A 27,779-nucleotide genomic window follows, 5' to 3' on the forward strand; every position below is an offset into this window, starting at 1 on the left:
CATATGGGTGCCTGGGAGTTCCCACTGCTCCTCTTCCTTTCTGTCTCCCTGCTAATGAGCCTGGGAAAGTCAAGAAAGATGATCCAAGTGTCTGGGTCCCTGCCACCCACATGGGAGTCCCAAATGGAGCTTCCGGCTCCTGACTTTGACATGGCCTAGCCCTGGCCATTGCAGCCATTTGGGGAGTGAACAAGTGGATGGAGGAGCTCCCTTTCTGTAACTCTACCTTTAAATAAATAAATAAATACATACATAAATGTTTAAAAAAAGAAATATGAGGGGCTGGCACCGTGGCTCACTTGGTTAATCCTCCACCTGCGGTGCCAGTATCCCATGTGGGCACCGGGTTCTAGTCCTGGCTGTTCCTCTTCCAGTCCAGCTCTCTGCTGTGGCCTGGGAGTGCAGTGGAGGATGACCCAAGTGCTTGGGCCCTGCACCTGCATGGGAGACCAGGAGAAGCACCTGGCTCCTGGCTTCGGATCCATGCGGTGCGCCGGCTGTAGCGGCCATTTGGAGGGTGAACCAACGGAAGGAAGACCTTTCTCTCTGTCTCTCTCTCTCTCACTGTCTACAACTCTACCTCTCAAAGAAATTAATAAAAAAATTAAAAAAAAGAAACATGAGCAGAGATTATGTCTCGACCTTTTCCAACTGCCAATACAATTTTTGGGCCCTATGAATGTGGACAGGTTCATCATTTTGCTCATCATTGCTGTACACCTTTTTGCAAGTGTAGACCACTTTTCTTCCATTGCTTTAAATGCTTTTATTAATATTCTCAGCAAGGCCATAATTGAATCTGATAAAAAGCTTCCTCAGGCATTTCTCAAAAAGTTGCATTCTTATCTAATAGGATCTTAATATTTTAAATTTACTGACCTTGCATTTGACTGCACAGGGAGATCTAAGTTAGAATTCAACTATTTCCTGTTGGGGAAGGAAAGGAGCCCAGGTCTCTGAAAAAGGCATCAAGAGACCTCAAAATGCTCTTGGTGACTGGGGAGAGACCCAGCTCCCTGGGGTCTCGACAGCACTGACCGTGGGGCCTGTGCCCTGCTTCCCTGCTGATCCAGTTCAGGGGTACACGTTCCGGAGACACTGTCACCTACTGCATGACTGGGGCAAGTCCCGATCTCTGTGGTGGCTCTGAGGACTGAGTCAGTTCCTGTACAGTACTGAAGACGGTGCTACCACAAGGTCAGAACTCAGTAACTGTTAGCTATTATTGTTTTCATAGACACCTACACAGACTAACGCATTTTTATGTGTATGTATGTATGTGTAAATATCTACATTTACACATAGGTACACAGAGATACACATGCATATTCACATATATGCAGAAAAATGCTACAGCTATTGCTTTTATCTTACATTTTTACTTATGTAGAACTTTCTCAGTAAATACATGCAAACTATGTCATTAAAATTACTATCTTCTAGCATATTTTATAAATCTGCCATCTTTATACTGCTGACTTTTTATTTTTCTTTTCATATTTTTTTGCTTTACAAATAATAATTAAAGGTACAAGTTTCTATATATAACCTTGTATATGAATACCACTCTTTCTGAAAAACAAATTCTTGGAAGTGATACTGATAGATCAAATTATATTTTAATTTATTCATGTTTTTAAAAATATTTATTTATTATTTGAAAGGCAGAGTTACATAGAGACGCACAGAGAAGAGAAAGAGAGGAAGAGAAAGATCTTCCATCTGCTGATTCACTCCCCAAATGGCCACAATGGCTGGAACTGGGCCCATCCAAAGCCAGGAGCCAGGAGCTTCTTCTGGATCTCCCATATGGGTGCAGGGGCCCAAATACTTGGACCATTTTCAGTTGCCTTCTCAGGAGCGTTAACAGGGGGCTGGATCAGAAGTGGAACAGCTGGGACTCCACAACCAGCACCCATCTGCTACAATGCCGGCCTCTCAATTTATATTTGTATTTAAAATTCTAATAGTCATTCCCAAAGTGTTATCCAAATATATCATACTATTTTATATTTCTAAAATGTGTAAGGCTGATCATTTCCTTGGACCTTAACCAACACTTAATGCTACCAATTTAATTGCAAATCCAACTGGTAAACATCGTACTGCATTTGGTTTCAGTTTGCCTTTCCTGGCTAAAAGTGAAGCTGAGCATATTCCTTTATTTTTCTAGCTTTTTATAAGTATTTTGTGACTTTCATGTTCATTGTATGGTATGTTTTTCTATTGTACTTCAATCATTGTTTATATTAGAAATGTTAGGGGCAGGTGTTTGGTGCATAAGTTAAGACGCCACTTGGGACACCCACATCCCTTATCTGAGTGCCTGGGTTGGAGTCCCGGCTCCACTTCTGATTCCCGCTTTCTGCTAATGTGCACCCTGGAAACAGCAGACGATGGCTCCAGTAGTTGAATCCTTACCCCACCCCCGCCTCATGTCAGAGACCTGGATTGAGTTCCTGACTCCCAGCTTCAGCCTGGCGCAGCCCTAACCTTTGGTGAATGAATCAGCAAATCAAGATCTTATTCTGTGTGTGTCTGTCTCTGTGTCTCTGTGTGGCCCATCTCTCTACCTTCCTAATAAATGAAAGTTTATGAAGAATTAAAACATATGTTAACTCCGTGTTTCATATATAGGGTACACACATTTTACCTAGTATGTACTTGTATGCAGTAGCTGGTCTTCCCACACTGGACTTAAAATATTCTCCCATCTTCTAATCATTTTACAGCTTTACCTTTTCTCTTCAGCTATTTGGTCTACATACAAAGTCTACATATGATTCCTTATATGGTGGTTGTAAATACATAGCTTTGTTTTCATCTACATAGATTCAAATTGGTTCATCATTAAATAAACACAAAATCAGAGACAGAAATTGAAAGGTAGATAGGACTTTTTTTAAATAAAGATTTATTTATTTATGTGAAAGTCAGAGTTACACAGAGAAGAGACAGAGAGAGAGAGGTCTTCCATCTGCTGGTTCACTCCCCAGTTGACCGCAACGGCCGGAGCTGAGCCAATCCGAAGCCTGGAGCCAGGAGGTTCTTTCGGGTCTCCCATGTGGTTACAGGGGCCCAAGGACTTGGGACATCCTCTACTGCTCTCCCAGGCCATAGCAGAGAGTTGGGTCGGAAGTGGAGCAGCCGGGTCTTGATGGGATGCCGGTGCCCCAGGCCAGGGCGTTAACCCACTGTGCCACAGCGCCGGTCCCAGGTAGATAGAACTTTAAAAATTATTCATTTTGGGGTCCCATCTTGATATCTAGATGATGAAGAGCCCCCTAAAGAAAAATCCTACAGTTTAGGGTAATTTAATTAGAATATTAAGGGTGGATGATTGGTGTGAAATTGCTTCATTTGGGGCCATTTCCTGCTACCCTGCGTTAAGCAATCTGGTTGGTACTGTTTTCACACTTAGTTTCCTCCTGTAGATATTTGGCCTTCCCTGAAACCATGGATCCTTCGCAGCATTATTTAAAATACGTAGAAATTATTATTGAGCTCTTTTTCTTTTCTTTTCTATTTATTTGAGAGGTAGAGTTACAGACAGTGAGAGAGAGAGACAGAGAGAGGTCTTCCTTCCGTTGCTTCACTCCCCTAATGGCTGAGCTCTTTTTCTTTGGTGTGTATTTTATTTTTATTTTTAAATTTTAATTAGTTTTTAAGATTCAATGTGCTTTGTAGATACAATTCTAATCTAAGAACATAATGATATTCCCTTAGTTTTTCAGGTAACCTATTTTAAATTTACATTACAGTAAAAAGGCTTAATACTTCACAGAATAGGAAGTTTAACAAGTGAAAAGCAAAAAGACCTTAGTTTAGTGGGAATATAGACAATAGTTATAAACAATAATTGATTGGAAAAATAACCATTTCACCCATTTACAACAAAATATAACTACAGAACATTAAAACTCCAATAGTGTAACATTCTTAACTGTTAGTTTCACAAAGTTATAAAACAAAGTTATACAAAACTATATTTGCAGCAATACTGATACGCACATATATTTCTTTCTTTTTTCTTTCTTCCTTTTTTATTTGTTTCTTAATTTTAGCTCCCACATGTAAGGGAGAACACACAGTGTTTGTCTCTCTGGGTTTGGCTTATGTCACTCAACGTGATGTCCTCCAGTTTGTCCATTTTGCTGCAAATGACAGAATTTCATTCTTTTTTGTAGCTAATATTCCATTATCTATATATTTCACATTTTTCTTTGTCTATTCATCTGATGATGGACACCTTGGTTGACTCCAAATTTTTATAATTGTGAACAGTGCTGCTGTGAACGTGGTGGTACAGGTGTCTCTCTGATGCATTGTGTTCAAGTCTTCCTGTTACACACCCAGTAGTGGGATTGCTGGGTCATATGGCAGGTCTATCTCTAGTTTTTTAAGAAGCCTCCACACTGTTTTCCACAGTGGCTGCACTAGTTTACATTACATTCCCAACAACAGTGTGTAAATGTTCTCCTTTGTCCACATCCTTGCCAGCATTTGCTACTCTCTGTGTTTTGGATTTTAGCCATTCTGACAGGGGTAAGGTGATACGTCACTGTAGCTTTGATTTGCATTTCCCTGATGGCTGGTGATGCTGGAGATCTTTTTTAAAGATAATTTTTTCAAATTTCTGTCTGAGAAAGCTTCAGCAACTTCTTCTTTGGCTCAACCCACTTCTGAAACTAATGAAGTTTAGTATTCCATTATTACATGTCCTCTGTACATGAAGATATTAATTTGATAGGCCATGTTCATGTAGGAAAATATTTGTAATTTGAATCATCTTATACATATAGTAAAATATGTATATAGATTTGTATAGGCACATTTGAACAAAAACTTTAAAGGAATAATCTGTAGTACATGTGTTTCTTTGAAGAGGTGGTTTTAATTTTTATTAGTATTATTATTAGCATTAATTGTTTCTTTTTTACCTGTGAAATAAATCATAAGGAGTTTTAGAAATATATAAAATATAAAGAAAGTTATTTTCTAACATAATTCAGTTAAATATTTTTATGTTTGTCTTTCTAGCCTATGTATGCATATGTGATTTTTGAACAACATAAATGTTACATTGGCATAATTTTTCCTTTCAAAAAAGAATAATTAACAAGCAATACCAGAAATACTCCAGAAGCTTGCAGCATGGCCATTTTCCATTGTCTGCAAGGATGGGAATACAGATCTCATGGAGTTTTATGTCCATTTCCCATGCTCTTGAACAGTTAATCATTAATGTTCTTTGCAAGCCTCAAAGTTAAGCTGATACTTTCCTTAGACTTGCCAATAAATTAAGTGCAAGTATTTTCCCTAAAAGTTTTAATTCTTACCACACAGGGTGATATTTTTGCTTCAAGTGCAATGAGCAAGAATCTTAAAAATTTAACATTCATGATAGAGGCAAAGCAACGGAAGCACGTACTGCTCCACAGCGGTATTAATTTGGAAGTCAAACTTAGTTCTCGTCAACAGCTGGTGGATGACTTTGATCTGCCTGGGCTCCTAAGAGTGGAGATCAATAACCAGGTCATCTATACCTCAAGCAGCTCTCAGACTCCTTCAGCGAAGCCATTCATTGAACAACTGTTTAATGGGCGTTGCCCGTCTGGGACACAACAGTGAACACACTGATCCCTGCCTTCATGAAGTTCCCCTGTAAGGAGGAGGATCCCAGTGGCTGGAGAAGAGGACGTGAGGAGAGTAGCTGGTGATGAGCACAGAGAAATAGGAAGGACCAGAGAGATACTGGAAGAACTTTGGCTTAGGGTGGAAAGACATCGGAGGGACTTGAGCAGAGAAAGTACAAGATAGGAGCTGCATTTCGAAGGGGTCAAACAATTTTGCTGTTAAGAATTGCCTGAAATGGGTGTGGGCTTTCAATGGAACTCAAAATGGGAACTGGTTATAGTAATTCAGGCAGAACAGCAGGGATCGGGACTAGTGTATTTCCTAGAGGTGGTGAAAAGTAGCTGGATTCGTGCTACAGGTTGTGAGATCCAGACTGGAGACAAGGATAATTATACCTTATTTTCATTTTTTATTGCAGTTATATTATTTGCCTTAGCGCAGAAAATGGAGTTCCTATTCACTAAGATAAGGATTGAGAATAGTAGGGTTAAGTTTCTGGATGTGGTAAATTTGAGATGATTGTTGGATATCATGGGGAGATGCCAAGATCACTGTAGGTAAGAATCTAAGAGTCTGGAGTTCAGGAAGTGCCAGTGTTAAGTACATCTGTATTTGGAAGTCTTAGGCATGAAGATAAAAAGAATCAAATCCTCAATCATCCCAACCTTTCTAAACACATATTCCGAGTAAATTCATCTCTCTAATGTGTTTTTTAGCTTTTTATTTCTGAATAGTTTTAAATTTACAAAACAAAAATAATGAAGTTATACAGAGTTCCGATATACCCCACAACCAGATTCTCCTATTATTGACATCACGTTAGTGTGAAATACTTGTCATAATCTACTTAATCCAATATTTATTTATTTATGATTTATTTATTTATTTGAAAGAGTTACACAGAGAGAGGAGAGGCAGAGAAAGAGAGAAAGAGAGAGAGAGAGAGAGGTCTTCCATCTGATGGTTCACTTCTCAATTGGCCACGATGCCCATCTGAAGCCAGGAGCCAGGAGCTTCTCTGGGTCTCCCACATAGGTGCAGGGGCTCAAGGGCTTGGGCCATCTTCTACTGCTTTCCCAGGCCACAGCAGAGAGCTGGATTGGAAGTGGAGCAGCCAGGTCTCAAACTGGTGCCCAAATGGGATGCCGGTGCTTCAGGCCAAGGCGTTAACCCGCTGTGCCATAGCACTGGCCCCAATGCAATATTTATTATGTTTATTTTTCTAAAGAATAAATGTCTCTCAATGGATCACTTATTAAAATTCCAAGGAAATTGAATTATGCAGAACATCCTTTGAAAAGTGATATAATTCATTGCCTCATCTTTCCACTGAATGTTGCTTATGTAAACAGAGATATTAAAAACCTATTTGACTTTATTTCAATTAATTTTCATGGTAAAATTGGAAAAGAGGATAATTCACTGAATAGAGCTGGCAGTGGTATTAAGCTCTTCTATCTCCCATTGTTTTTTATTTAAAATGTCAGCAACCAAATCTTGATCAGAAACAAAGAAGAAATTTTAAGTCACTGATTTTCTTTCTCTTAAGGTTTTCAACAGAATTTTGGAAAATGATTGCAGTAAGTTGAAGAGAAAGAATTCCCCAACTCCCAGTTTGGAACTATAAATTCCCAAAGCCTGAAGATCTTCAAAAAGGACATCTGTTGTCTCTGTTAGTTGAAGATTTTCTCTCATTTAATATGCTTAATGTCAAACAAGCTTCTAAAAATGCACAACTATTAGAAAAAATTGGAATAATAGATTCAGATTTTTATTTCCATGTCATATTATACAAGTAAACTTTGATTGTTTCAGCCTATGCCAAAGTGTATAAGAGGGTACTTCAAAAAGCTTATGCAGCATAGAATAAAAGATGTTTACTTAGGTGCAAAATTTTAAATAAGTTCATGTATATGAAGGGTCTTTAAAAAAACTAATGGGAAGGCCGGCGCCGCGGCTCAATAGGCTAATCCTCCACCTGCAGCGCTGGCACCCCAGTTTCTAGTCCCGGTCGGGGTGCTGGATTCTGTCCCGGTTGCTCCTCTTCCAGTCCAGCTTTCTGCTGTGGCCAGGGAGTGCAGTGGAGGATGGCCCAAGTGCTTGGACCCTGCACCCACACAGGAGACTAGGAGGAAGCACCTGGCTCCTGGCTTCGGATTAGTGCAGTGCGCAGGCCACAATGCTGGGGGCTGGGGGTGAACCAACAGAAGGAAGACCTTTCTCTCTGTCTCTCTCTCTCTCACTGTCTAACTCTGCCTGTCAAACAAACAAACAAACAAAAAACTAATGGGAAATTCATAACATGGAAAAATTGTACATGGATTTCAAATTTTTTGCACCAAAATAAATGTATCTTTCAGTCCCATATTTCCATGAACTTGTTAAAATTATTTTATTTTTTAAAATGTTTGGTAAACTTGCAATATTTTTACACTTCTTATGATACTGGGCAATATTTGAACACATTTACACAATGTAAACTGAGCAAACCAGGCAACTATTCTTTCCATTTCCTTATTTTTTTGTTGTGTTTGGATAGTGCATATTATGTGAACTATAGTCATCCCTGTGTGCTAGGGAACAATAAAACTTCTTATTTCTATCTGTATTTTAGTACATGTCATCTCCCCTCCCTCTGTCTCCTCATCCCCATCCTTCCCAGCCTCCAATAATCACTATTCTAAGTTCAAATTGACTTTATTTCCACATGAGAAAGAACATGCAGTATTTTTTCATGTGTCTAGCAAATTTAACTTAACATCATGATTTCAAGCTATATCTATTTTGCTGCAGATGTCAGATTTCACTATTATGACTGACTATTATTCCATTGCATATATATACCACACCACATTCAAAAATCTATTCGTTCATTCATTGATGGACACCTAGGCTGACTCTGTCTTAGCTATTGTGAACACACTTTTTGGTGTATCCTCATATGAACACAAAGTTAATATATAAAAAAACTCTTGATTTTTGAGAAATAAACACTATTAGAAACCATCTGGTATCTTGAAATTCCTAACAAAATCTAGTTCTAGGAACAACTTCACTGTGCCATAAATTAGACTTTCCTACTTTTTGTCTTAGATAACATCTCACTGAAAAGTGCCCTATTTGTTTTTGAGATACTTCAACTCTGGTTGCTACGTTGATCTTCAGTTGTTTAAGTAATATTTTTTGGCCTTTAACCAACTATTATTCTCTCTCTTTCTATCCCTTCATCCCTCTCTCTCTCTCTCTCACACACACACACACACACACAGTGTGATTGTCAAAATTAATAAGCATTATTCTGATCTGTCTCCCTCCTGTTAGCTAAATTTGAGACTAGAATGTCTTTTTAACTTTGGCAAAAACAAAAAGTACAACTTTTGTCAGTGTTTCCAATCATAGCTGTGAGATCCAACTTTTACAAACTAAATCAAAAGCCTGATGACAATGTTTTCATCCATGTTCTAACAAGGGAATTTCAAATTATGCAACTTTAGTCTGAAAACATTTGTGGTTTTAGAACTCTCTTATCCTTTGGGAGAGTGTAGATTTCCCTGGAATCCAAGGTAGCACCCAATTTCATCAACGTTCTCATTAGGAAACCTTCAGGGGGAAATTTCAGGACACTCGTGTTGTTTTGGTTCATCAGCCATCTAAAAGGACAAAGGAGAAACCTGAGAACAGAGTTCGCTGAGTCAGCTTGCATAAAGGGTGAGACTTACCCGACAGGTCACTCCTGGTACCAGCAACTTGACTGCAGGTGTCATCTGCTCCATCCTCTTTCACTATAGAAATATCTAATACCAAGTTCATAAAGAAATGGTAACAAAACAAGTAGATGAACATGACAACTAGGATATGGAGTGAGAACTACACTGTGTTAGCCAAATAGTCAACTTTATTTTTGGTTACTTCGCAGAAAAAATGCACCCACAACTGAGTGCCATAGTGCAATGTAAGTATTTGGGGTGCCATCTTCAGTAAGGCTGTTAGCATTAAATCATTACCAAGGACTTAAGTTTCCTAGTTAATAAATTAAGAATGATGATGATGATGATGATGATGAATACCTAACTAGACATGGCATGGTCTGAAGAGAACTGAGTGAAGTTATGCCTCTGACGGTGCCTGCACATTGCTGAGGTTGATATGTAAGTGCTAAGGGACACAAAAATCAAGGACTTCTAAGTGCATCCCTTCTTGAACAACTAAAAAGCTCTCCATGAGCACAAGAAGAGTGGAGGAGTGCAGAGAAGGGTTACAATGAGGCTTCTCACTTGGGTAAGGGAAGGTAGGAACTCCCTTTGGCCCAGGAATACAAGTGTTAAGAGCATTCAAAATAGAGTTTTTCCTGCTGTTTTGAAATAAGGCAAGGGGCTACGCTGTGGCACAGCAGATTAAGCTGCCTCCTGCAGTGCCAGCATCCCTTTTGTACACTGGTTAGTCTCAGCTGTTCCACTTACATTCCAGCTCCCTACCTGGAGTGCTTGGACTCCCAAGTGCTTGGACTCCTGCCATCCATGTGGAGACCTAGATGAAGCTCCTGGCTCCTGGCTTTGGCCTGGCCCAGCCCAGGTCATTGTGGCCATCTGGAGAGTGAATCAGCAAATGGAAGTTCTCTCTCTGTCTCTCTGTCTCTCCTTTCTCTGTAACTCTGACTTTCAAATAAATAAACATATCTTAAAAAAAAAGAAAGAAGAAAGAAGGCAAAACCCTAAAGCAAACACTAGGAGATAGGAATTCCTGTATTTCTTTTTTTTCCCACTGGGGATCATAATTATTTTTTTTAATTTTTTATTTAGTAAATATAAATTTTCAAAGTACAGTTAATGGATTACCATGGCTTCCCCCCCCTCATAATTTCCTTCCCACTCACACCCCTCCCATCTCCTGCTCCCTCTCCCATTCCATTCACATCAAGATTCATTTTCAATTATCTTTATATACCAAAGATCAATTCAGTATATATTAAGTAAAGACTTCATCAGTTTGCACCCACACAGAAACACAAAGTACTGTTTCAGTAATAGTTATAGCATTACTTCACATTGGACAACACACTAAGGACAGATTTCCTGTATTTCTTAGAAAAGCTGCTAGAAGACATATTCCTACAGGGCTTTTCAAAGCCTGATGGGTGAGACTTTCTACTCTTACCCTCTATTCCATCCAAGTTGAGTAAACAGTTGCAACTCTGACTTTCCTTGTTTGTTCTTAAAGTAGGCACCATGGTCCTTGGGTACAAGCTCTGCAGAATACTCATTCTAATTCCTGTGAAGAAGGAAAAATAATGATCCCTGCAAAGTCAACTCATGGGTGCTTGGAATGGTCATTTATAGATTGGGGGTGCCTACAAGAGAGGGAAACCAGCAGTTGTGCTCTAGATGGATGCTCACTGAGCTGTAGAAAATGCAGAGGCAATCAATCTCTCAGCACAAGGTAGTGTGGGTGTTCTTGGTGGCAGAGTGGTTTCATATTTCTCTACAGGAAGTTTCAGAATACGAATGATCATAGAGAGCAGTGCCTACTTCTTACTTAGAGATTAAAAGGCAGTTGGCTCACAGTGTCAGGGAAAAGGATAAAGAACTGTGGGGCCATGTATACTTGCACCATTTGGAGGGCTATATGGGTGCCATGTGAACCCAGACGGCTAGATTCTAGCCACTTCAGGTGTCATCCCACCAAGAAGCTTCTTTGCATGGGACTTGGATCATACTTTAAGAGGCAGTGTGAGGAGGCAGTCAGGGACTGGAAGTTAGTCCTCTGCCAAGGACTGTGCAAAATGAGTTCTTTGTCCAGGACAGAAAATGAATGCACAAAAATATCCTGCACAAGCAGTGCGTGTCAGTGTTGATTGTAGCGATTTCTCTTACCTCAGACTTTCTTTGTCCTTGATCCCCCTGGTTCTCCTCTGGTCACCAACACATGGGAATTAAAGACAGATCAAGAAGCAATGAATATCATTTTGCTCATTGTGGCTCTGGGAGCACTAGGTTATATATTATATAGCCTAGGTGTGCGGTAGGCTGCTATCCAATCTGTTTGCATAAATACACTGTATTATGTTTACACAACGTGAAGTCAGGTAATGGTCCACTTCTCAGGACATATCCTCATTATTAACTGGCATGTGACTATATTGCCATCAACAATCATAAGCCATAATGATCAAATCAGTGGTATGAAAAAGAATGGAAGCAGTTCATAAGAGGGTCTTCAAAAAGCTCATGGAAAATGTGTATTATGAGACTAGTATGGATTTCAAACATTTTTGTACCAAAATAAATTTACCCTTTAATTCCATTTTCCACAAAATTTTGTAGTTCTTATATCATCCCAAATAATTCAAAAGCCTGAGAAAATACACCCAGAAGATGTAAACAAATCACCCAAGACCCATAGTGAATGTTTGGATTATGTAGAATTTTAAACCATTTGACCAATCCCAAACCCAAACTCTATTTGCTAAATTAATTTGTAATTCCACTCCCTTTTCAGAGATGACATAAACACTTGATTCGAAAGAGATGTGGATGTTTTAAGGTACAAAGTGACTCAGACCCCTCTGTGTCCAAGGGAAGAACCTGTTCATTTCATTTCACATGTTAAGTGTTATGCCCGAGGTCCCATGGCAAGGCTGGGACTCGGGGTTAAGCTTTCAGCCATGCAGAGCATCCCAGCTGCCTCCTGATACCTTGATTCAGATTTCCCCAGGAGCAGACCCTGAATGAGGATTCTGATAAAACCACAGGCGAAAAAGACAAGGAAAATATTATAAAGGAAATGAAAGGAAAAATAAACAAAAATATATGGAATACTGTGGGGGAGGCTGAATCCAGAGAGGCCTAGAGGAACTTCCTAAGCCTGCCTTGAGTTTGCAGACCTGTCTTCAAGTTTCAAATCCCTGGCGGCAAACAATCCAGCCCCAGGGCGCTTTTGCCTAACAATCACTGAGGTGGTATAATAGGATTGGCTAAAACCCTTTTGCGTCACATCACCCCACCCCTTGCCCGCATCCACTCTGTACCACAGCTTTATAAACACCTCCTTAACACACTCTACTTAACATAGAGTTAATCATATATGTATAAAGTTAAATGTAAACAGATCTTAGTAAAGAATAAGAGTGAGAATAAGAAAGGGAAGAGGAAGAGGGGGTTGGAATATAGGTGGGAGGGTGGGCACAGTGGGAAGATCCTAAAGTTGTAATTGTGAAATGTATGACATTTGCAACTGCAAAGCAGTTTAATCCTACTTACATTCCTATGGACTGATGTCTAAGGGAACAGCGTAATAACTACCCATAGGACCCCAAAGTCCCTTAAGCTGGCTGATAAAAATAGCAGCTTAAATATTATAAAGAGCAAATGTATAGAAATAAGTGGTAAAGTGACCATGTAGGTAGGATCAAGTGTTAAAGTGATCATATAAATAGGACTAAGTGTTTGGAAACAAAAATAGACAGAATTAAAAAGGAGTGAAGGCTCCAACAGGGAAGCAGTCCATACAGCAGACTCAGAATGGCAATAGCATTAAGTAGCACTCTGACCTCAGGATCAGCCATAAAGGCATTCTAGTCTGGCTGGAACACTCAGGAGGAGCATTTCAGGAATGGAAAGCCAAGACACTTTGGACAAAAAAGGTCCAACATAAAGGATCTCTGTGGGTGAGACCCTAGTGGAAGTAAGCAGCCACCAAAGAAGGAGGTACTTTTCTCTGAAGGGAGGAGAGAACTTCCACTTTGCTTATGGCTTTGTTGAGCTGATGGATACAAAAAGTTCATAGCCAAGGCAGCTCATGTCAAGAGCCTTGGGTGATCACTGATGTCATGCATAAGACTATTATTTGTTAAATAAGCAACAAGAGTCACTGTGCACTAATTTCTCATGCAGGATCTCTGTCCACAAAGAGTTTCATTGTGAGACTTAATAGTAAAACTTGTTTTCAAAAATCACTTCCAGGCCGGCACCACGGCTCACTAGGCTAATCCTCCGCTTTGCGGCACCAGCATACCAGGTTCTAGTCCCGGTCGGGGCGCCAGATTCTGTCCCAGTTGCCCCTCTTCCAGGCCAGCTCTTTGCTGTGGCCAGGGAGTGCAGTGGAGGATGGCCCAAGTGCTTGGGCCCTGCACCCCAAGGGAGACCAGGATAAGCACCTGGCTCCTGCCATCGGATCAGCACGGTGTGCCGGCCGCAGCACGCCGGCCACGGCGGCCACTGGAGGGTGAACCAACGGCAAAAGGAGGACCTTTCTCTCTGTCTCTCTCTCACTGTCCACTCTGCCTGTCAAAAAAATAAATAAATAAAAAATCACTTCCATTTAGTGTATTAAATGGAGGATATTACTATGTCTCACAAGTTAAAGTTATGTTTAAGAGCTCACAAGAGACCATCCTTTGGTTCTTCTTTAAAGACAAGTTAAGTTTCTAAAAGGAAAGAAGGGGGAGGCAGGAAAAGAAAAGAGGAAGGTGGGGGGGAGCTAAATTACCTTTAAGAAACAATAACAGAGAACAGCCCTTGACTAGACTTGAGGAACAGTTTTTTTATTCCATTCTTTCTGTTTCTTTTTCTTTCTCAGACTAAACAGGAGATGGAGTAGTAAGGGGGGGGGGGAGTGGGTGGGAGGGCAGGTATGGTGGGAAGAATTACTATATTCCTAATATTGTATTTATGAGATACATACAAATACAAAAAAAAAAAAAACACACAGATGATCCTCAAAGCACAGGTAACTGCACAAGTGAGGTAAGAGAGGGAAGAAAGCGGAAGTGCCAGCAACTACAGGAACAACTGGCCTTGAACCACCCCTGGGGGAGCTCTGAGGAGCAAAGGAAGACGAAGACCTTGCTTACTCCTTCAGGGCTGCTGCTGGGAGAATTAAAGCCCAGCTCTTCTGTGGTGACTCCACCTGCTGGAGAAGAAAGCCCCAAGGCAAGGACATGCAGACTCTCAGCTGTGGGAAACTAGGCAGAAACCAGAAAGGCCGTGGAGCCATGGAGCGATGAAGAATGAGAGGACGTGGGTGGCACCTGCAGGGCCTGGGGCCCCCAGAAACTTGATGGCATTTCTGGTAGTTTCCCAGATTCTCATTCTAACCTAGGAAAAATAAGAATGACTTGATTGAAAGACTGGATTCTTCGAGGCGTCACTTAATGTGGTCTGATAGAGATTTTATAGGACAAAGCAAGCAAGGTGATTCTAGAGAGTTAATGCAAGCATTCGAGAATCCTCAACTTTGGCCTACCTGCTTTTGCATGTCTTTGCCAACTTTTCCTCCACACGCTCTATAAATGCACTGCATGCATCACGCCACCTCCTGTGTCGCTAAAGGAAGATTGTACGCAGTTAGTGGAAACAAAAGTGTGTTAACGTTAGTTATCGTTTTGCTCTTTTTTTTTTTTTTTGACAGGCAAAGTTAGTGTGAGAGAGAGAGAGACAGAGAGAGACAGAGAGACAGAAAGGTCTTCCTTTGCCGTTGGTTCACCCCCCAAGTGGCCGCTGCGGCCAGCGTACTGTGCCGATCCAAAGCCAGGAGCCAGGTGCTTCTTCCTGGTCTCCCATGCGGGTGCAGGGCCCAGGGACCTGGGCCATTCTCCACTGCACTCCTGGGCCACAGCAGAGAGCTGGACTGGAAGAGGAGCAACCTGGACAGAATCCGGCGCCCCAACCGGGACTAGAACCCGGGATGCCGGCGCCACAGGCAGAGGATTAGCCTAGTGAGCCGCGGCGCTGGCCTGTTTTGTTCTTTAAATTTTAAAAATTTATCAGGGAGAGACAGGAATTTCATCTAATAGTTCACTCCTCAAATGGCCACAGCAATGCAGGCTGGAGCTGGGAGCTGGGAACTGAATTCTGGTCTCCCACAAAGGGGGCAGGAACCCTGCTTCTTGAACCATCACTGTACCTCCCAGGGTCTACACCAGTAAGAAGATTGAGTCATGAGTTGGCACGGGGATCAAACACAGAAACCCTGATGGGGAACACAGGTATCAACTGCTAGACCCAACACCTGCTCCTGTTTTGGTTCTTTTAAAATGATTTATTTATTTGAAAGGCAGAGTTACAGAGAGAAGGAGAGACACAGAGAGAGAGACATAGAGAGAATTTCTATCACAGGAACTATGATATGTGGTCTGAGTCAAAAGATTCATCTGGGTCTCCCACGTGGGTGCAGGGACACAAGCACTTGTGCCATCTCCCACTACTTTTTCAGGCATATTAGCAGGGAGCAGGATTGGAAGTGGAGCAGCTGGGACTCCAATCAGCACCCGTATGGGATGCCAGCGTCAAAGGCAACAGCTTAACCTGCTCTACTCCAACTCTGGCCCCCTATTTCAGTTCTTACATTGCTGTTTAAAAATCATTGCTTTAAAAGTTTATCTTAATGCCAAATTCACAGTTTGTTCTGTTCAGGCATACATAGCTTTAAAAGCAGTCTTGTTCGTCTGGGGTAGAATTTGAGCCATGGTATAAGCAAATATTCTGTGTGTGTGTGTGTGTGTGTGTGTGACAGAGTCTTCTTGCCAGACTTTTGTGAATTAAACTGTTTATGGGTTCCCAATGAGACTAGAAGAAAATTTGGGGAAAATTCCTTGCAATATTCAGCCCTCTACCCGCCATGCCAACTATCTTTTTTTTTTTAAGATTTTATTTATTTGAAAGACAGAGTTACAGAGAGAGGTAGAGACAGAGAGAGAGAGGTCTTCCATCTGCTGGTTCACTCCCCAGATGACCAAAACAGCTGGAGCTGTGTCAATCTGAAGCCAGGAGCCAGGAGCTTCTTCCAGGTTTCCCACGTGGGTGCAGAGGGGCCCAAGGACTTGGGCCATCTTCTACTGCTTTCCCAGGCCACAGCAGAGAGCTGGATTGGAAAAGGAGCAGCCGGGACTAGAACCGGTGCCCATATGGGATATCGGCGCTTCAGGCCAGGGCTTTAACCCATTACGCCACAGCTCTGGTCCCAATGCCAACTATCTTTGTAATATGAAAAGAAAATCTAAAAATCCAGATAACCCACTGTTTGCATTTCAAGAAAAAGTCTCTGTCTCTCTCTCTCACTGTCCACTCTGCCTGTCCAAAAAAAAAAAAAAAAAAAAAAAAAGGCCGGCACCGCGGCTCACTAGGCTAATCCTCCACCTGCGCGCCTGCACACCAGGTTCTAGTCCCGGTTGGGGCACTGGATTCTGTCCCGGTTTCTCCTCTTCCAGTCCAGCTCTCTGCTGTGGCCTGGGAGGGCAGTGGAGGATGGCCCAAGTGCTCGGGCCCTGCACCTGCACGGGAGACCAGGAGAAGCACCTGGCTGCTGCCTTTGGATTAGCACAGCGCACCGGCCGAAGCACGCTGGCCGCAGAGGCCATTGGAGGGTGAACCAACGGCAAAGGAAGACCTTTCTCTCTGTCTCTCTCTCTCTCTCTCACTGTCCACTCTGCCTGTTAAAAAAAAAAAAAAAAAGGAAGAAAAAGTGGGGGATGTATATGTTTGACTTTTTTAATTTATTTATTTTTACAGGCAGAGTGGACAGTGAGAGAGAGAGAGACAGAGAGAAAGGTCTTCCTTTGCCGTTGGTTCACCCTCCAATGGCCGCCGCGGCCAGCGTGCTGCGGCCAGCGCACCGCGCTGATCCGAAGGCAGGAGCCAGGTGGTTCTCCTGGTCTCCCATGGGGTGCAGGGCCCAAGCACTTGGGCCATCCTCCACTGCACTCCCTGGCCACAGCAGAGAGCTGGCCTGGAAGAGGGGCAACTGGGACAGAATCCGGAGCCCCAACCGGGACTAGAACCCGGTGTGCCGGCGCGGCAAGGCGGAGGATTAGCCTAGTGAGCCGCGGCACCGGCCCTATGTTTTACTTTTAAAGATAGAGTATCTTTCACTGCATCCACTACAACCACACACTGATGCCTGCAACAGAGCAGGCATTGACAGCAGTGCCAGGGACATTGCCCAACAACCATAGAGGAAGCATCAAACCTACTGTGTATGAAGCAGCTTTAACGGGCCACGGGGATTTTGATAAAATTAGTTTTGTATCCCAGGTGCACTCAGGAGACTTGTGGGTGATAAATCTTTCTCTTCTGTTCTTCTGTTTATCATCTTTCAGTCGCTGGCTTGTTACTTGTGCTAGACAAATGAAGACAAATGAGAAGTTTAGTGATGATGTGTCTTTTTTCATGATCTCTGAGATATGATGTTATCCAGGGAGATCAGTATCCAAGGGTGGTGAATCACTAGAAAATTTATAGATGCAAATCTAAAAATTAAGACTTTGTTTATCCCTTTGTCAGTTCTGCTGGATTTAATTTTGCCCTTCTGATTCCTGTCCTAGCTTTTATTTCAATGGAAGCTTCATTCTAAAGTGTCTGCTTAGCAACAGCATTTTGTAACTTTGATGACTTTTTTTTACATTTTTCTACCTTTGATTAAATTTTTCTACTTATGTTTTACTTAGAAGATTCTTGGGGTCAGGGACTGAGACTTATAAATCTTCTGTGATAAGTTACACAGGGCGTATACAAGGAAAGTTGATTGTTCCATTTTAATTAATTATACCTAGACAAGAGTTATATTATATAATCCATGTCAAAATGTGCATGCAATTTGTAAATAAGAGATGTTAAATTTACAATTATAAAATTATTTGATTCTCATTTGGAAAACAAAATTCAGTCCCACTATCCAGTTAACCATTGCTATCTTATTGTTTAATTGACATGTAATATGTAAAATATAGCATGTGTGTATTATGCAGCTTATCCAAATAAGGAATTCTGGAGAGTACAAATTTATTCTGGAAAAATACTATATAAATGGCACCTTAAATATAATAATGGTGATGTGTATTTGTCATGTGCTTATAATGCATTATTATTATTATTTTTGACAGGCAGAGTCAGTGAGAGAGAGAGAGAGAGAGAGAAAGGTCTTCCTTCCGTTGGTTCACCCCCCAAATGGCTGCTTCAGCCGGCACGCTGTGCCGATCCGAAGCCAGGAGCCAGGTGCTTCCTCCTGGTCTCCCATGTGGATGCAGGGCCCAAGCACTTGGGCCATCCTCCATTGCTTTCCCGTGCCACAGCAGAGAGCTGGACTGGGAGAGAAGCAACCTGGACAGAACCGGTGCCCCAACCGGGACTAGAACCCAGGGTGCCGGCACCACAGGCGGAGGATTAGTCTAGTGAGTCACAGCGCCGGCCTTTATATATATATATATATATAATGCATTATTAACTAAGTGTTTTACCGATGGTTGTAGCAGACTTAATGCTTGCAGTCACTCTGTGATGTAGAGTGAGCTATTAATATTTTTGTTTACAGATGAGAAACCCAAGAGGTAGGCAGTTTAGGCAATTTGGGTCAGTAAAACCAAGAATTCAAGGTTGTACCACTTGGTTCCAGAGTCTAGTCCTTTAAGCTTTACCTTCTAGTTTTTCTTTTCACATCACAGGTTGAGTTACAAACTCAATGTTCAGTGATCTATTAAAATAAATATGATCAGAGTCAGTGAACTCAGGGGGCTTCCATAGCCTTGGCAGCTCATGACAAGAGCTTAGGGTGATTACTGATGCCATAAACAAGAGTGTCAATTTGTTAAGTCAACAACAGGAGTCACTGTGCACTTACTCCTCATGTAGGATCTTTGTCCTTAGTGTGCTGTACATTGAGATTTAATGCTATAACTAGTACTCAAACAGTATTTTTCACTTTATGTTTCTGTGTGGGAGCCAACTGTTGAAATCTTTACTTAATGTATGCTAAACTGATCTTCTGTATATAAAGAGAAATGAAAATGAATCCTCATGTGAATGGAAGGGGAGAGGGAGTGGGAAAGGGGAGGGTTGCGGGTGGGAGGGACATTATGGGGGGGAAGCCATTGTAATCCATAAGCTGTACTTTGGAAATTTATATTCATTAAATAAAAGTTTGAAAGCAAAAAAAATTGTTGGTAGCAAATTAAATAAGTTTTTGCAATTAATTAAAATGCATTAAAATTTTATCATATTATTAGAGGTAATAAGTGTAAAAATCACATTTTAAATTATATGTCTTTGAAGTGTTATTATTAATGTATAATACAGAAAGCTTATTTTTTGCACAATTATAACTTTATGATAACAACTTACCTGTACTTAAGAGCTGTGACTTTAATTTTAATCCAAAAGGGTCCCGTTCATAAGTTGTCACAAAGTTTAGCAATTCAGGTTGGTGCTAGATAGGTAAAGAGCAGATTGCACTATTGATAATAAATAGTCTTATTGTAGTTAGAATTTGATCTTTTCCAATTTTAATATTTCATTGGTATAAATGCAATTTGGAGGATTTTTTTGTAGTACTTGAAAATTGTATATAAAAATTTGAAAGAATAATATAGAACTTGGAACTATTTGAATAATTCATTTTTTGGCTCCAGGATTACCTCAATTGTCTTTGTATGAGTTGATCAGAAGTAGTTAAGCAGTATGTAATTAAGTAAATAGATTCAAAATTTAGCAGCTTAAATTTAAATGTACATAGCATTACATATTATATTTCTGGAGCTGAACTTATTTCAAGGATAAAATTATAGCAAAAATATTCAATAAAAATAATTTGCCATGCCTAGGGAAGAGAACTATTGGTTATTCTTAGTAAGCTGTAAAACAGAATAGATTTTCTTTAGAGTTTATTTTTTGTTTTATACCTTAAAAATTTACTTGAGAGGTACAGAAAGAAAGAGAGAGACAGAGAGAGAGGCTGAGAGACACAAAGAGAGTTTTAATCCATTGGTTCACGCCTTAAATGCCTGCAACAGCTGGCGTAGGGGTTGGGCAAGGCTGAAGCCAGTAGCTGGAAACTCAATCCAAGTGTCCCCTATGGGTTGCAGGGATCCAATTACTTGCCCCATCACTACTACATCCCAGGTTCTGCATTAGCAGGGAGCTGGGTTCCAGAGCCCAAGCCAGGGATCAAACTGATGGGGACGCGGCTGTCTGAACATCTAGACTAAACCTTCACCCATAGCTGGTTGAATGGAACCGATCTGAAGGGAAACAGAATGTGTGTGCTGCAGAAACTGATCAAATAAACATCACAAAGGTCCCTACTCCAAAGCTGAATCAGTGTGACACAAAACGGTGAACTTGAGGGTATCAAGTCTGATAAGGTCGTCTTCCTAATGGGAAACTCTGGGTCACAGGAAAATAATAAAAATAGAAAAATAATAAAAGGTCTAAAGAAGAGACTTCCTAATACAAAATTATTCAGTCTTTAATTAAACACATTATGAGGCCAAATTAATATCAAAATCCTTCAGTTGAAGCTCAGTTTGTAACAATGCTGACATCTGGTGGCTGCACAAGTTATAACATTGCTTCCCATTCACTCATTTATAGAACAAATTAGTTTAGCTAACCTAAAAATGTCCTTCCTTCCCCACACTTCTCAAGTCTTCTAATTCTAACTGTAACTAGCAAAATACTTTAATAAACCAGTAGCATTTAATACTTAATTGACTTTTCTCATCTCCAAAAGGTAATATTTTATTTGCTACAAGTGGTAGATGCCCTGAAAGAGTAACAGAAGGTACTGACTATGGCTTTGTGAATTTCCCAACTGTTATCCTAATAGATGCTAAGAGTTCACACTCATTGAATACCTCTGTTGTCCAGACTATGTTAAAGTCTGGACTATTGAGTATATTGGACTTTGAATATATTGTCTGCATTACTTAAAATAACAAGATTACATACACTGCATTTTTATTTTATGCTATCAATAAGGGAGGAGGTTTGGGAACTTGTCCAGCATGATTGGAAAGTAAGAGGACAGGAATAGTATGACCACAGAAGTCATACTCTCAACTGTCATCCTGTATTTTCCCAGTTCAATAAGGTATTCCTTTTTTCTCATTATTTTTTGTGGTGCCAGTCCTATTGCTTCTCTCTTTGTCTTGCAAGAGTAATACTTATATACTAAATTATAGACCTTAGTGTAGAAATTACTGATATTCTACTGGAATTCTATTTTGGTCTCATCTGCATCGTCATATTTCCTGCCACGCTTTCAAAATCCTTACCAAGTTTGTTCTGCAATTACACCTCTATCCAAACTGCTCTTCTCAGACCTAAGCCCACCCAGAGTTGGCCACTCTCCCTGGCAGATAAAATCCCATCAGAAACAGTAACCAAGGCCTTACCTTTCTCTTCTGTCATTCATCACCGCATTTGAATTGTGACACTCCACGAGAAACAAGGAAGCAGAATTTTGCAGCTTATATACACATACCTTTTTTGCTTATGTAATAGTTGTCCCAATTAAGAAATAAATAAAAAATGGTGCATTGACCCTTTTCTGTTTTATGTTGTTTAGAATCAAAAGCTCTTTTATACCTGTCGAAATTCCTGTGGTTTGGGATGGATGTGTACACCTGGGGGATATTTTCCATTCTTCACACACAGTAACTTTGTTTTCTGTAGATCTTGACGTGGAAATGTAGTCACAAACTTGGGCGACGTGGCCTTCTTGGGACAAGTCTTTATGCTGGGCAACTGAAGCCTGCTTTCAGGAAATGTGCTTTGATTTCTCCTTCGCTCCTCCTTAATGGTCCTTGACGGTATTTCTGGAAATGTTGAGTATGTGTACAGTTTGTGGCTGAAATCAGGAGGCTGTATTTCCCATATGTCAACTTTCTTTGCAGACTGTGGAGGTTTAGGGACGTTTTTTCCCCATTTGGAGTTGTGGTCTCGTTGTGGGGGACGCTGCAGCCTCCTTGCAGTGTTCCTGTCTCTCTCCCCTCCTGGGGACTCAGCATTCATTATGCGGAGGCTTTGTTACATAGAGGAATCTGCAACAGACATTGTGCAGGCTGTTGCTATGGCAATGGCATCGTCAACATTTTCTCTCCAGGTGAGAGTGGGCTTTGAAAGATTTATGAAGCAAAAGAAAGCTCAGAAATGACAGGGAGTGTGCACGGAGAGGAAGAAGAGTGTTTATATAGCACCTTTGTCACAGCTGTCACTGTGCTAAGTGACTGACTTGGGGTGGCCGTTGTGGTGCACAAGGGTTAAGTCACCACTTGGGACACCTGCATCCCATATTAGACATCTGGGATTGAGTCCTACTTCCACTTCTGATCCAGCTTCTTGCTAATGTGCACCCTGGAAGGCAGCAGATGATGGCTCAAGTATTACAATCTCTGCCACCTACAATGGGAAACCCGCCTGGAGATGCTGCATCTGGCTTCAGCCCAGGCCAGCCCTAGCTGCTGTATTTGCCTAGTGAACCAGTGAATAGAATCAATCTCCCCATCCCCTTCCCTCCGCCCCCCTCCCCTCCCCTCCCCTCTCCTCCTCCCTCTCTCTCTGCCTTTCAGATAAATAAATAAATCTTTATTTAAAAAAGAAAAAGTCATCATTCGGATTGATGTTAAAGAGTGAGTAGAAACACGCCAGGTGAAGGAAAGAACATTTCACCGAGACGCAGAAAGGGTGTGCAACGTGCCTTCATTCATTCCTCGGGCACGCAGGGCTGTGTGAGCCACCCCAGGTTCAACAGTTACTGCCATGACAACCTGTGCACGAGAATTTCCAATCCGCTTTTACTGACCAGGTATTCAGCAGCAAAGGAATTGTAGACAGAATTCTGGGGTTTTTGTCAATATGCTTCTCAAGTTCATTGACGATTAGCTTAGGGACAGGCATTGTGGCACAGCAGACTGAGCTGCCTCGGGGACACCTGCAGCCCACACTAAAGTTCCACTGAAGTCCTGCCTGCTTTTCCTCCTAGTGCATTCTGGAGGCAGCAGGCGGTAGCTCAAGAGCTTGGGCCCCTGCCACCACGTAGGAGAGCCAGAATGAGTCCCTGGCTCTTGACTTCAGCCTGAGTCGGCATTTGGGGGAGCGAACCAGCAGATGGAAAATCAATCTTTCTCTCTCTCTCCGCCCAACCCTGTCCATCATCTCTCTTCCATCTGCCTTCAAGCAGGTGAAAGTAAGTTTCATCTGTCTCTCTCCCATTCACCTTCCTTTCCAGTAAATGAAAAATAAATATTTTTAAAAGATCAATTTACTTTGGTGCAAGAAAATTTAGAAATTTGTGCACCTTTTTTTTGTAATTATTTTCTGTAAACTTTTTGAAGACCCCTTGTATGTGTATGTGACTGTGTGTGTGTGACTATTTGCTGAAAAAATGCTCTAATCTGCCATCCTAGGAATGAAAGAGCAATTCTGGATTAGAGTTACAAGGCTGAAAGTCATTCAGACATCAGTTAAAGTAATGAGCTTGGGTGAAATTCTTCAGTTTAGACACACAAACGAATGTGTGGAATTTTGAAAAACAATAGGCTTTAGAGAATTGATGGAGAAAGAAAGGTGAGTGAAATTATTAATGGATAGCGATCAAAGGAGCACCTGAATAAACAAGGAAGTATCTTTCCAGAAGGAGTTATGATCAGCAGTAGTGATACCAGGGGCCACAGGGTAAGCACAGCGTGCACTGATGACCTTGTCACACATATATCACAATGGCAGTGAGGTTTTGATGCAATAATGCAGGTGAGTTGAAGGAAAATAAAAACCCAGCATTAAAGAAGAGAGGAGATGTCACTACAAAAGTCTACTCCATATAAAGTGATTAAAATAGCTGCCAAAAACTGTCCAAATCAACTGTCTTAGAACTCAAAACGAGCCAAAAGTTTGTAGCAATTGGGGAAAGCTTATTCAAGAAAAATGGTTGATTATTGTTAGGAATAATGTGTGTTGTGGTGCTTTAACTTACCCAAGGCCTACCTACTCCACCTAGTCATCCAGTGGTGTTGAAATTAAAAAATAAACTTATTTTGGTGCCAAAATTTTGAAGTCCAGGCATATTCTCATTTTCATGAACTTGTTGAAGACCCCAAATGTTTGTAAAATTCAGTTTCTGTACTATATGAATCAGATTAGCATGTGTCTTTGTAGTCTCTACAAGTAAGTAAACCACCAGGAGGTCCAGCTGAATGATAGAGACCTGTGATAGAGACAGCGCATCATACCCTCCACTTTGTATGGAAAAAATGAAAGTGTAAAGGAATACAAGATCATATGGCTGATAGATCAAAGAAAAAAATACTGATATTGTTATTAGTCAAAAGTTTAATGGTATATACTGATTGTATAGAAGCTCTATTTTGTCCAAGATGTTTCATTGGAAATAATGGAATGGTTGAATCTGTTCAATAAGCACAGTTGTTCTCTATGAAGTTATACTTATACTTGAAGGACATTTTTAAATGCAGCATCCCGTCAAGGCCTTTTCAGATACTCCTATCAGGACTCATCTTTTCTGAACACAAGAATGGAACTTGAAGCTGCATGTTGCCTTATACCTTGCTAATGATTTATAAGTTTGCTCCAAATTAGATTATAAAATCATTGAGACAGGAATCTCTGTATATGCATAGTTCTGCATGTCTTAGGTTGAACTGTGTGAAACTGCTGTCATTCAGCCATTTTTCAACCTCACAAAACCCAAATTTTATATGGTTCAACTATAATAGGAATAATATGTTTGCTAAATTCTGAGAATCAGATATTTCCTTTTAACAAAACTATCTAAAAACCCAAACATCTAATCATATTTTTCTGAATAATGACAAACCGCTGTAAAAATTTTTTATTTGAATTTCTTCCTGAAGTATTTGCTGCTGTAAAATCACAAAATATTCTTGGTATCTGTTTTTAAAATATGCTGGATGGGGAGTGGGTGTTTATTCCAGTGGTGCAGATGCCTGTGTCCCATGATGGAGCGCCTCGCTTTGACACCAGGCTGTCTCCTGACCCCAGCTTCCTGCTAACGCAGGTCCTGCAAGGCAGCAGCAATGGCACAGGTGACTGGGTCTGGCCACCATGTGAGAGACCTGGGTTGAATCCCCAGCTCCTGGCTTCAGGCCAGCCCAGCTGCCACCATTATGAGCATTCCAACCAGTGGATGGGAGCTCTCCCCTCCTCCCCTTCTCTTAGTCTGTCTCTCAAATATAGGGGAAAAAATCTGCTTCATATATTCATAAAAATTCTGCAGACTAAAAAAGAAGTGCATGCTTTCTTTGTATATCTGAGGTTCATTTTGTGACAAATATTTTGGAGTTAACTGAATAGATATAGATGTACTCAATATGTAAATATTGCCAATACAAGAAAAGCTTATTGTGAAATAGTTTGCTCTTGACAGTGAACTCTTAGACCACAAGTTCATACACATTTGTAAACCTGAATAAAGGGAGACTCAGTTCTTTCTTCCAGTTGGACTTAGTCCTTAATAGGTTTTTCATGATTTCTAATGGACTACATTATACAAAATAATTTGCTTTTCTCATGAGTGAACTCATATTTTTTTATTTATTTGAGAGTCAAAGAGAGAAAGAGAGAGAGAGAGAGAGAGAGAGAGAGAGAGAGAGAGAGACTACTCTTATCTGCTAGTTCACTCACCAACTGGGCCTAACGGATCCGGGCCAGCGCTGCAGCTGGGAGATGGGCATCAATCCAGGTCTCTCACGTGGGCAATTGCTGAAGCCATCACCCGCTACCTACCAGAGTGCTCATTAGCAAGAAGCTGGAATTAGGAGCTGTAGCTGGACATGGAATCCAGGAACTCTGATATGGGGTAACCATCAGGCTAACTATTTGTTCTATCTCATGTATCTTAACAGATAGAATACATAGATTCCAAAGAGCTAGTTAAATTGACAAAGTAGAAGAATTCATAATAAAAGCATTTGGGAGCACTCATTAGAAAATCAGCAAGTTCACTTACCATTTGGTATTCAGAGCTGTTCGTAAACATTTCCAGGCAGTGTATCTCAACAAATCTTTTCTGCAAAACCCAGGGAAACATTTGTCCTTTGCGTCACTAGAGAACTCAAAATATATTGGTGTTTAACTCATTTGGGTTGCTAAGAAATGGCATTAATTTTCTAAGGGACTCAAGTCAGAGTAAGAAAAAAAAATGTGAAACTTGGCTCTCTAATTGTTGCCTAAAACCTAGCAACAAGGCAATAAATCCCACGCTCTTTTTGTCAAAGCCTGGAAAATCAACATAATGAATAGCTCATTACTCCCTGAAGAGAGAGACAGGGAAATACTGTGTTTCAGTCCCGTTGTGCTAAATACTGAGTCCTGACAAGCCACCTTCTCTGTGTAGTAATCTCCTTCATTTGTGAGGTGATGTGGGTTTGATATCTGATATACACATTTCTTCAAGCTGTTTCAACTTTTATTTACTTGGGCTTAGGAAGGTTAACTTCTCCAAGGTTTATTTTATGAAACAAATGAAGATTTCAAATTCTATGGCTCAACCTATTGATTTCTGTGATACAATTTGCATAGACATCTTTTTAGAATCAACGCCACACTCACAAGGCACATATTTCTTGCTTATGTTCAAACACATAAAAGCAGACAGAAGTGCATAATGAATCCTTTGTAACTATCAGCAGGAGTTCATTCATGTCCAATCTTCAAATTTGACATGGATCCCCAACTATCTCTCCCTGTTCCTCATGTTATCAGCAATTATCTCATAATGTTCCTTCCAAAAATATAACAATGCTTTTATTTGTAAAATAAGCACAGCATCATAATGACATTTTAAAAAATGAACATAAATTCACTGATATTCTCAAAATTTTGTCATAAATAATTTTGTGAAGTTTGGCCACTAGGTGGCAGTGTACCACCTGTAATTTTGTCCTAGTTTATAATCTGAGAAACAAAACTAATTTTCCTCAGTATCCAGTTTTATGCTTTCTTTTCCTTGTAGAAATGACAATAAGGTTGAGTTGACTAAATTTCTTACAGTTTTTGGCAATTAGATCGACCTGTCATTATTTTATGCCTCCTTGTTTGTTTGTTTGTTTGTTTTACAGTTAGAGTGGACAGTGAGAGAGACAGAGAGAAAGGTCTTCCTTTTGCCGTTGGTTCACCCTCCATGGCCACCGCGGCCGGCACATCCCACTGATCTGAACGCAGGAGCCAGGTGCTTCTCCTGGTCTCCCGTGCAGGTGCAGGGCCCAAGGACTGGGGCCATCCTCCACTGCACTCCCGGGCCACAGCAGAGAGTTGGCCTGGAAGAGGGGCAACCGGGACTAGAACCTGGTGTGCTGGTGCCGCAGGCGGAGGTTTAGCCTATTGAGCCGCCGAGCTGGC

The 27,779-nt window shown here is 40.9% G+C and overlaps 1 protein-coding gene across 5 annotated transcripts; it reads right to left on the reverse strand.

Annotated features, from left to right (window-relative positions):
- Positions 1-8,872: 8,872 nt before the first annotated feature.
- Positions 8,873-26,523, reverse strand: C16H7orf78 (chromosome 16 C7orf78 homolog). 5 transcript variants are annotated; one of them, XM_089315673.1, is made up of 9 exons: positions 26,389-26,523; positions 21,990-22,444; positions 19,746-19,830; positions 17,603-17,748; positions 14,878-14,957; positions 11,508-11,545; positions 10,792-10,905; positions 10,113-10,223; positions 8,873-9,287 (listed from the first exon to the last, which is right to left on the reverse strand). In XM_089315673.1, the coding sequence occupies exons 2-6, from the start codon at positions 22,413-22,415 to the stop codon at positions 11,509-11,511; spliced, it is 774 nt and encodes a 257-aa protein (XP_089171799.1). In that variant the 5' UTR covers positions 22,416-22,444; positions 26,389-26,523; the 3' UTR covers positions 8,873-9,287; positions 10,113-10,223; positions 10,792-10,905; position 11,508. The 5 variants fall into 5 exon arrangements, with proteins under 5 accessions (XP_089171799.1, XP_089171798.1, XP_089171797.1 ...); XM_089315672.1 differs by having other exon boundaries at positions 10,113-10,288; XM_089315671.1 differs by having other exon boundaries at positions 10,113-10,313.
- Positions 26,524-27,779: the final 1,256 nt, after the last annotated feature.

Source organism: Oryctolagus cuniculus, chromosome 16 (assembly GCF_051225735.1).
Source record: "Oryctolagus cuniculus isolate XC-2025 breed Fujian yellow rabbit chromosome 16, ASM5122573v1, whole genome shotgun sequence".
NCBI lineage: Eukaryota > Metazoa > Chordata > Mammalia > Lagomorpha > Leporidae > Oryctolagus > Oryctolagus cuniculus.

Coding starts and splice junctions, on each gene's coding strand:
- C16H7orf78 (XM_089315675.1), bottom strand. CDS start 22,415: ATGAATGCTGAGTCCCCAGGAGGGGAGAGAGACAGGAACACTGCAAGG. Junction 19,831..21,989: donor AACCACAGGAATTTCGACAG/GTATAAAAGAGC, acceptor TTACCTATCTAG/CACCAACCTGAATTGCTAAA. Junction 14,958..17,602: donor TTAAAGCTGCTTCATACACA/GTAGGTTTGATG, acceptor ATCTTCCTTTAG/CGACACAGGAGGTGGCGTGA.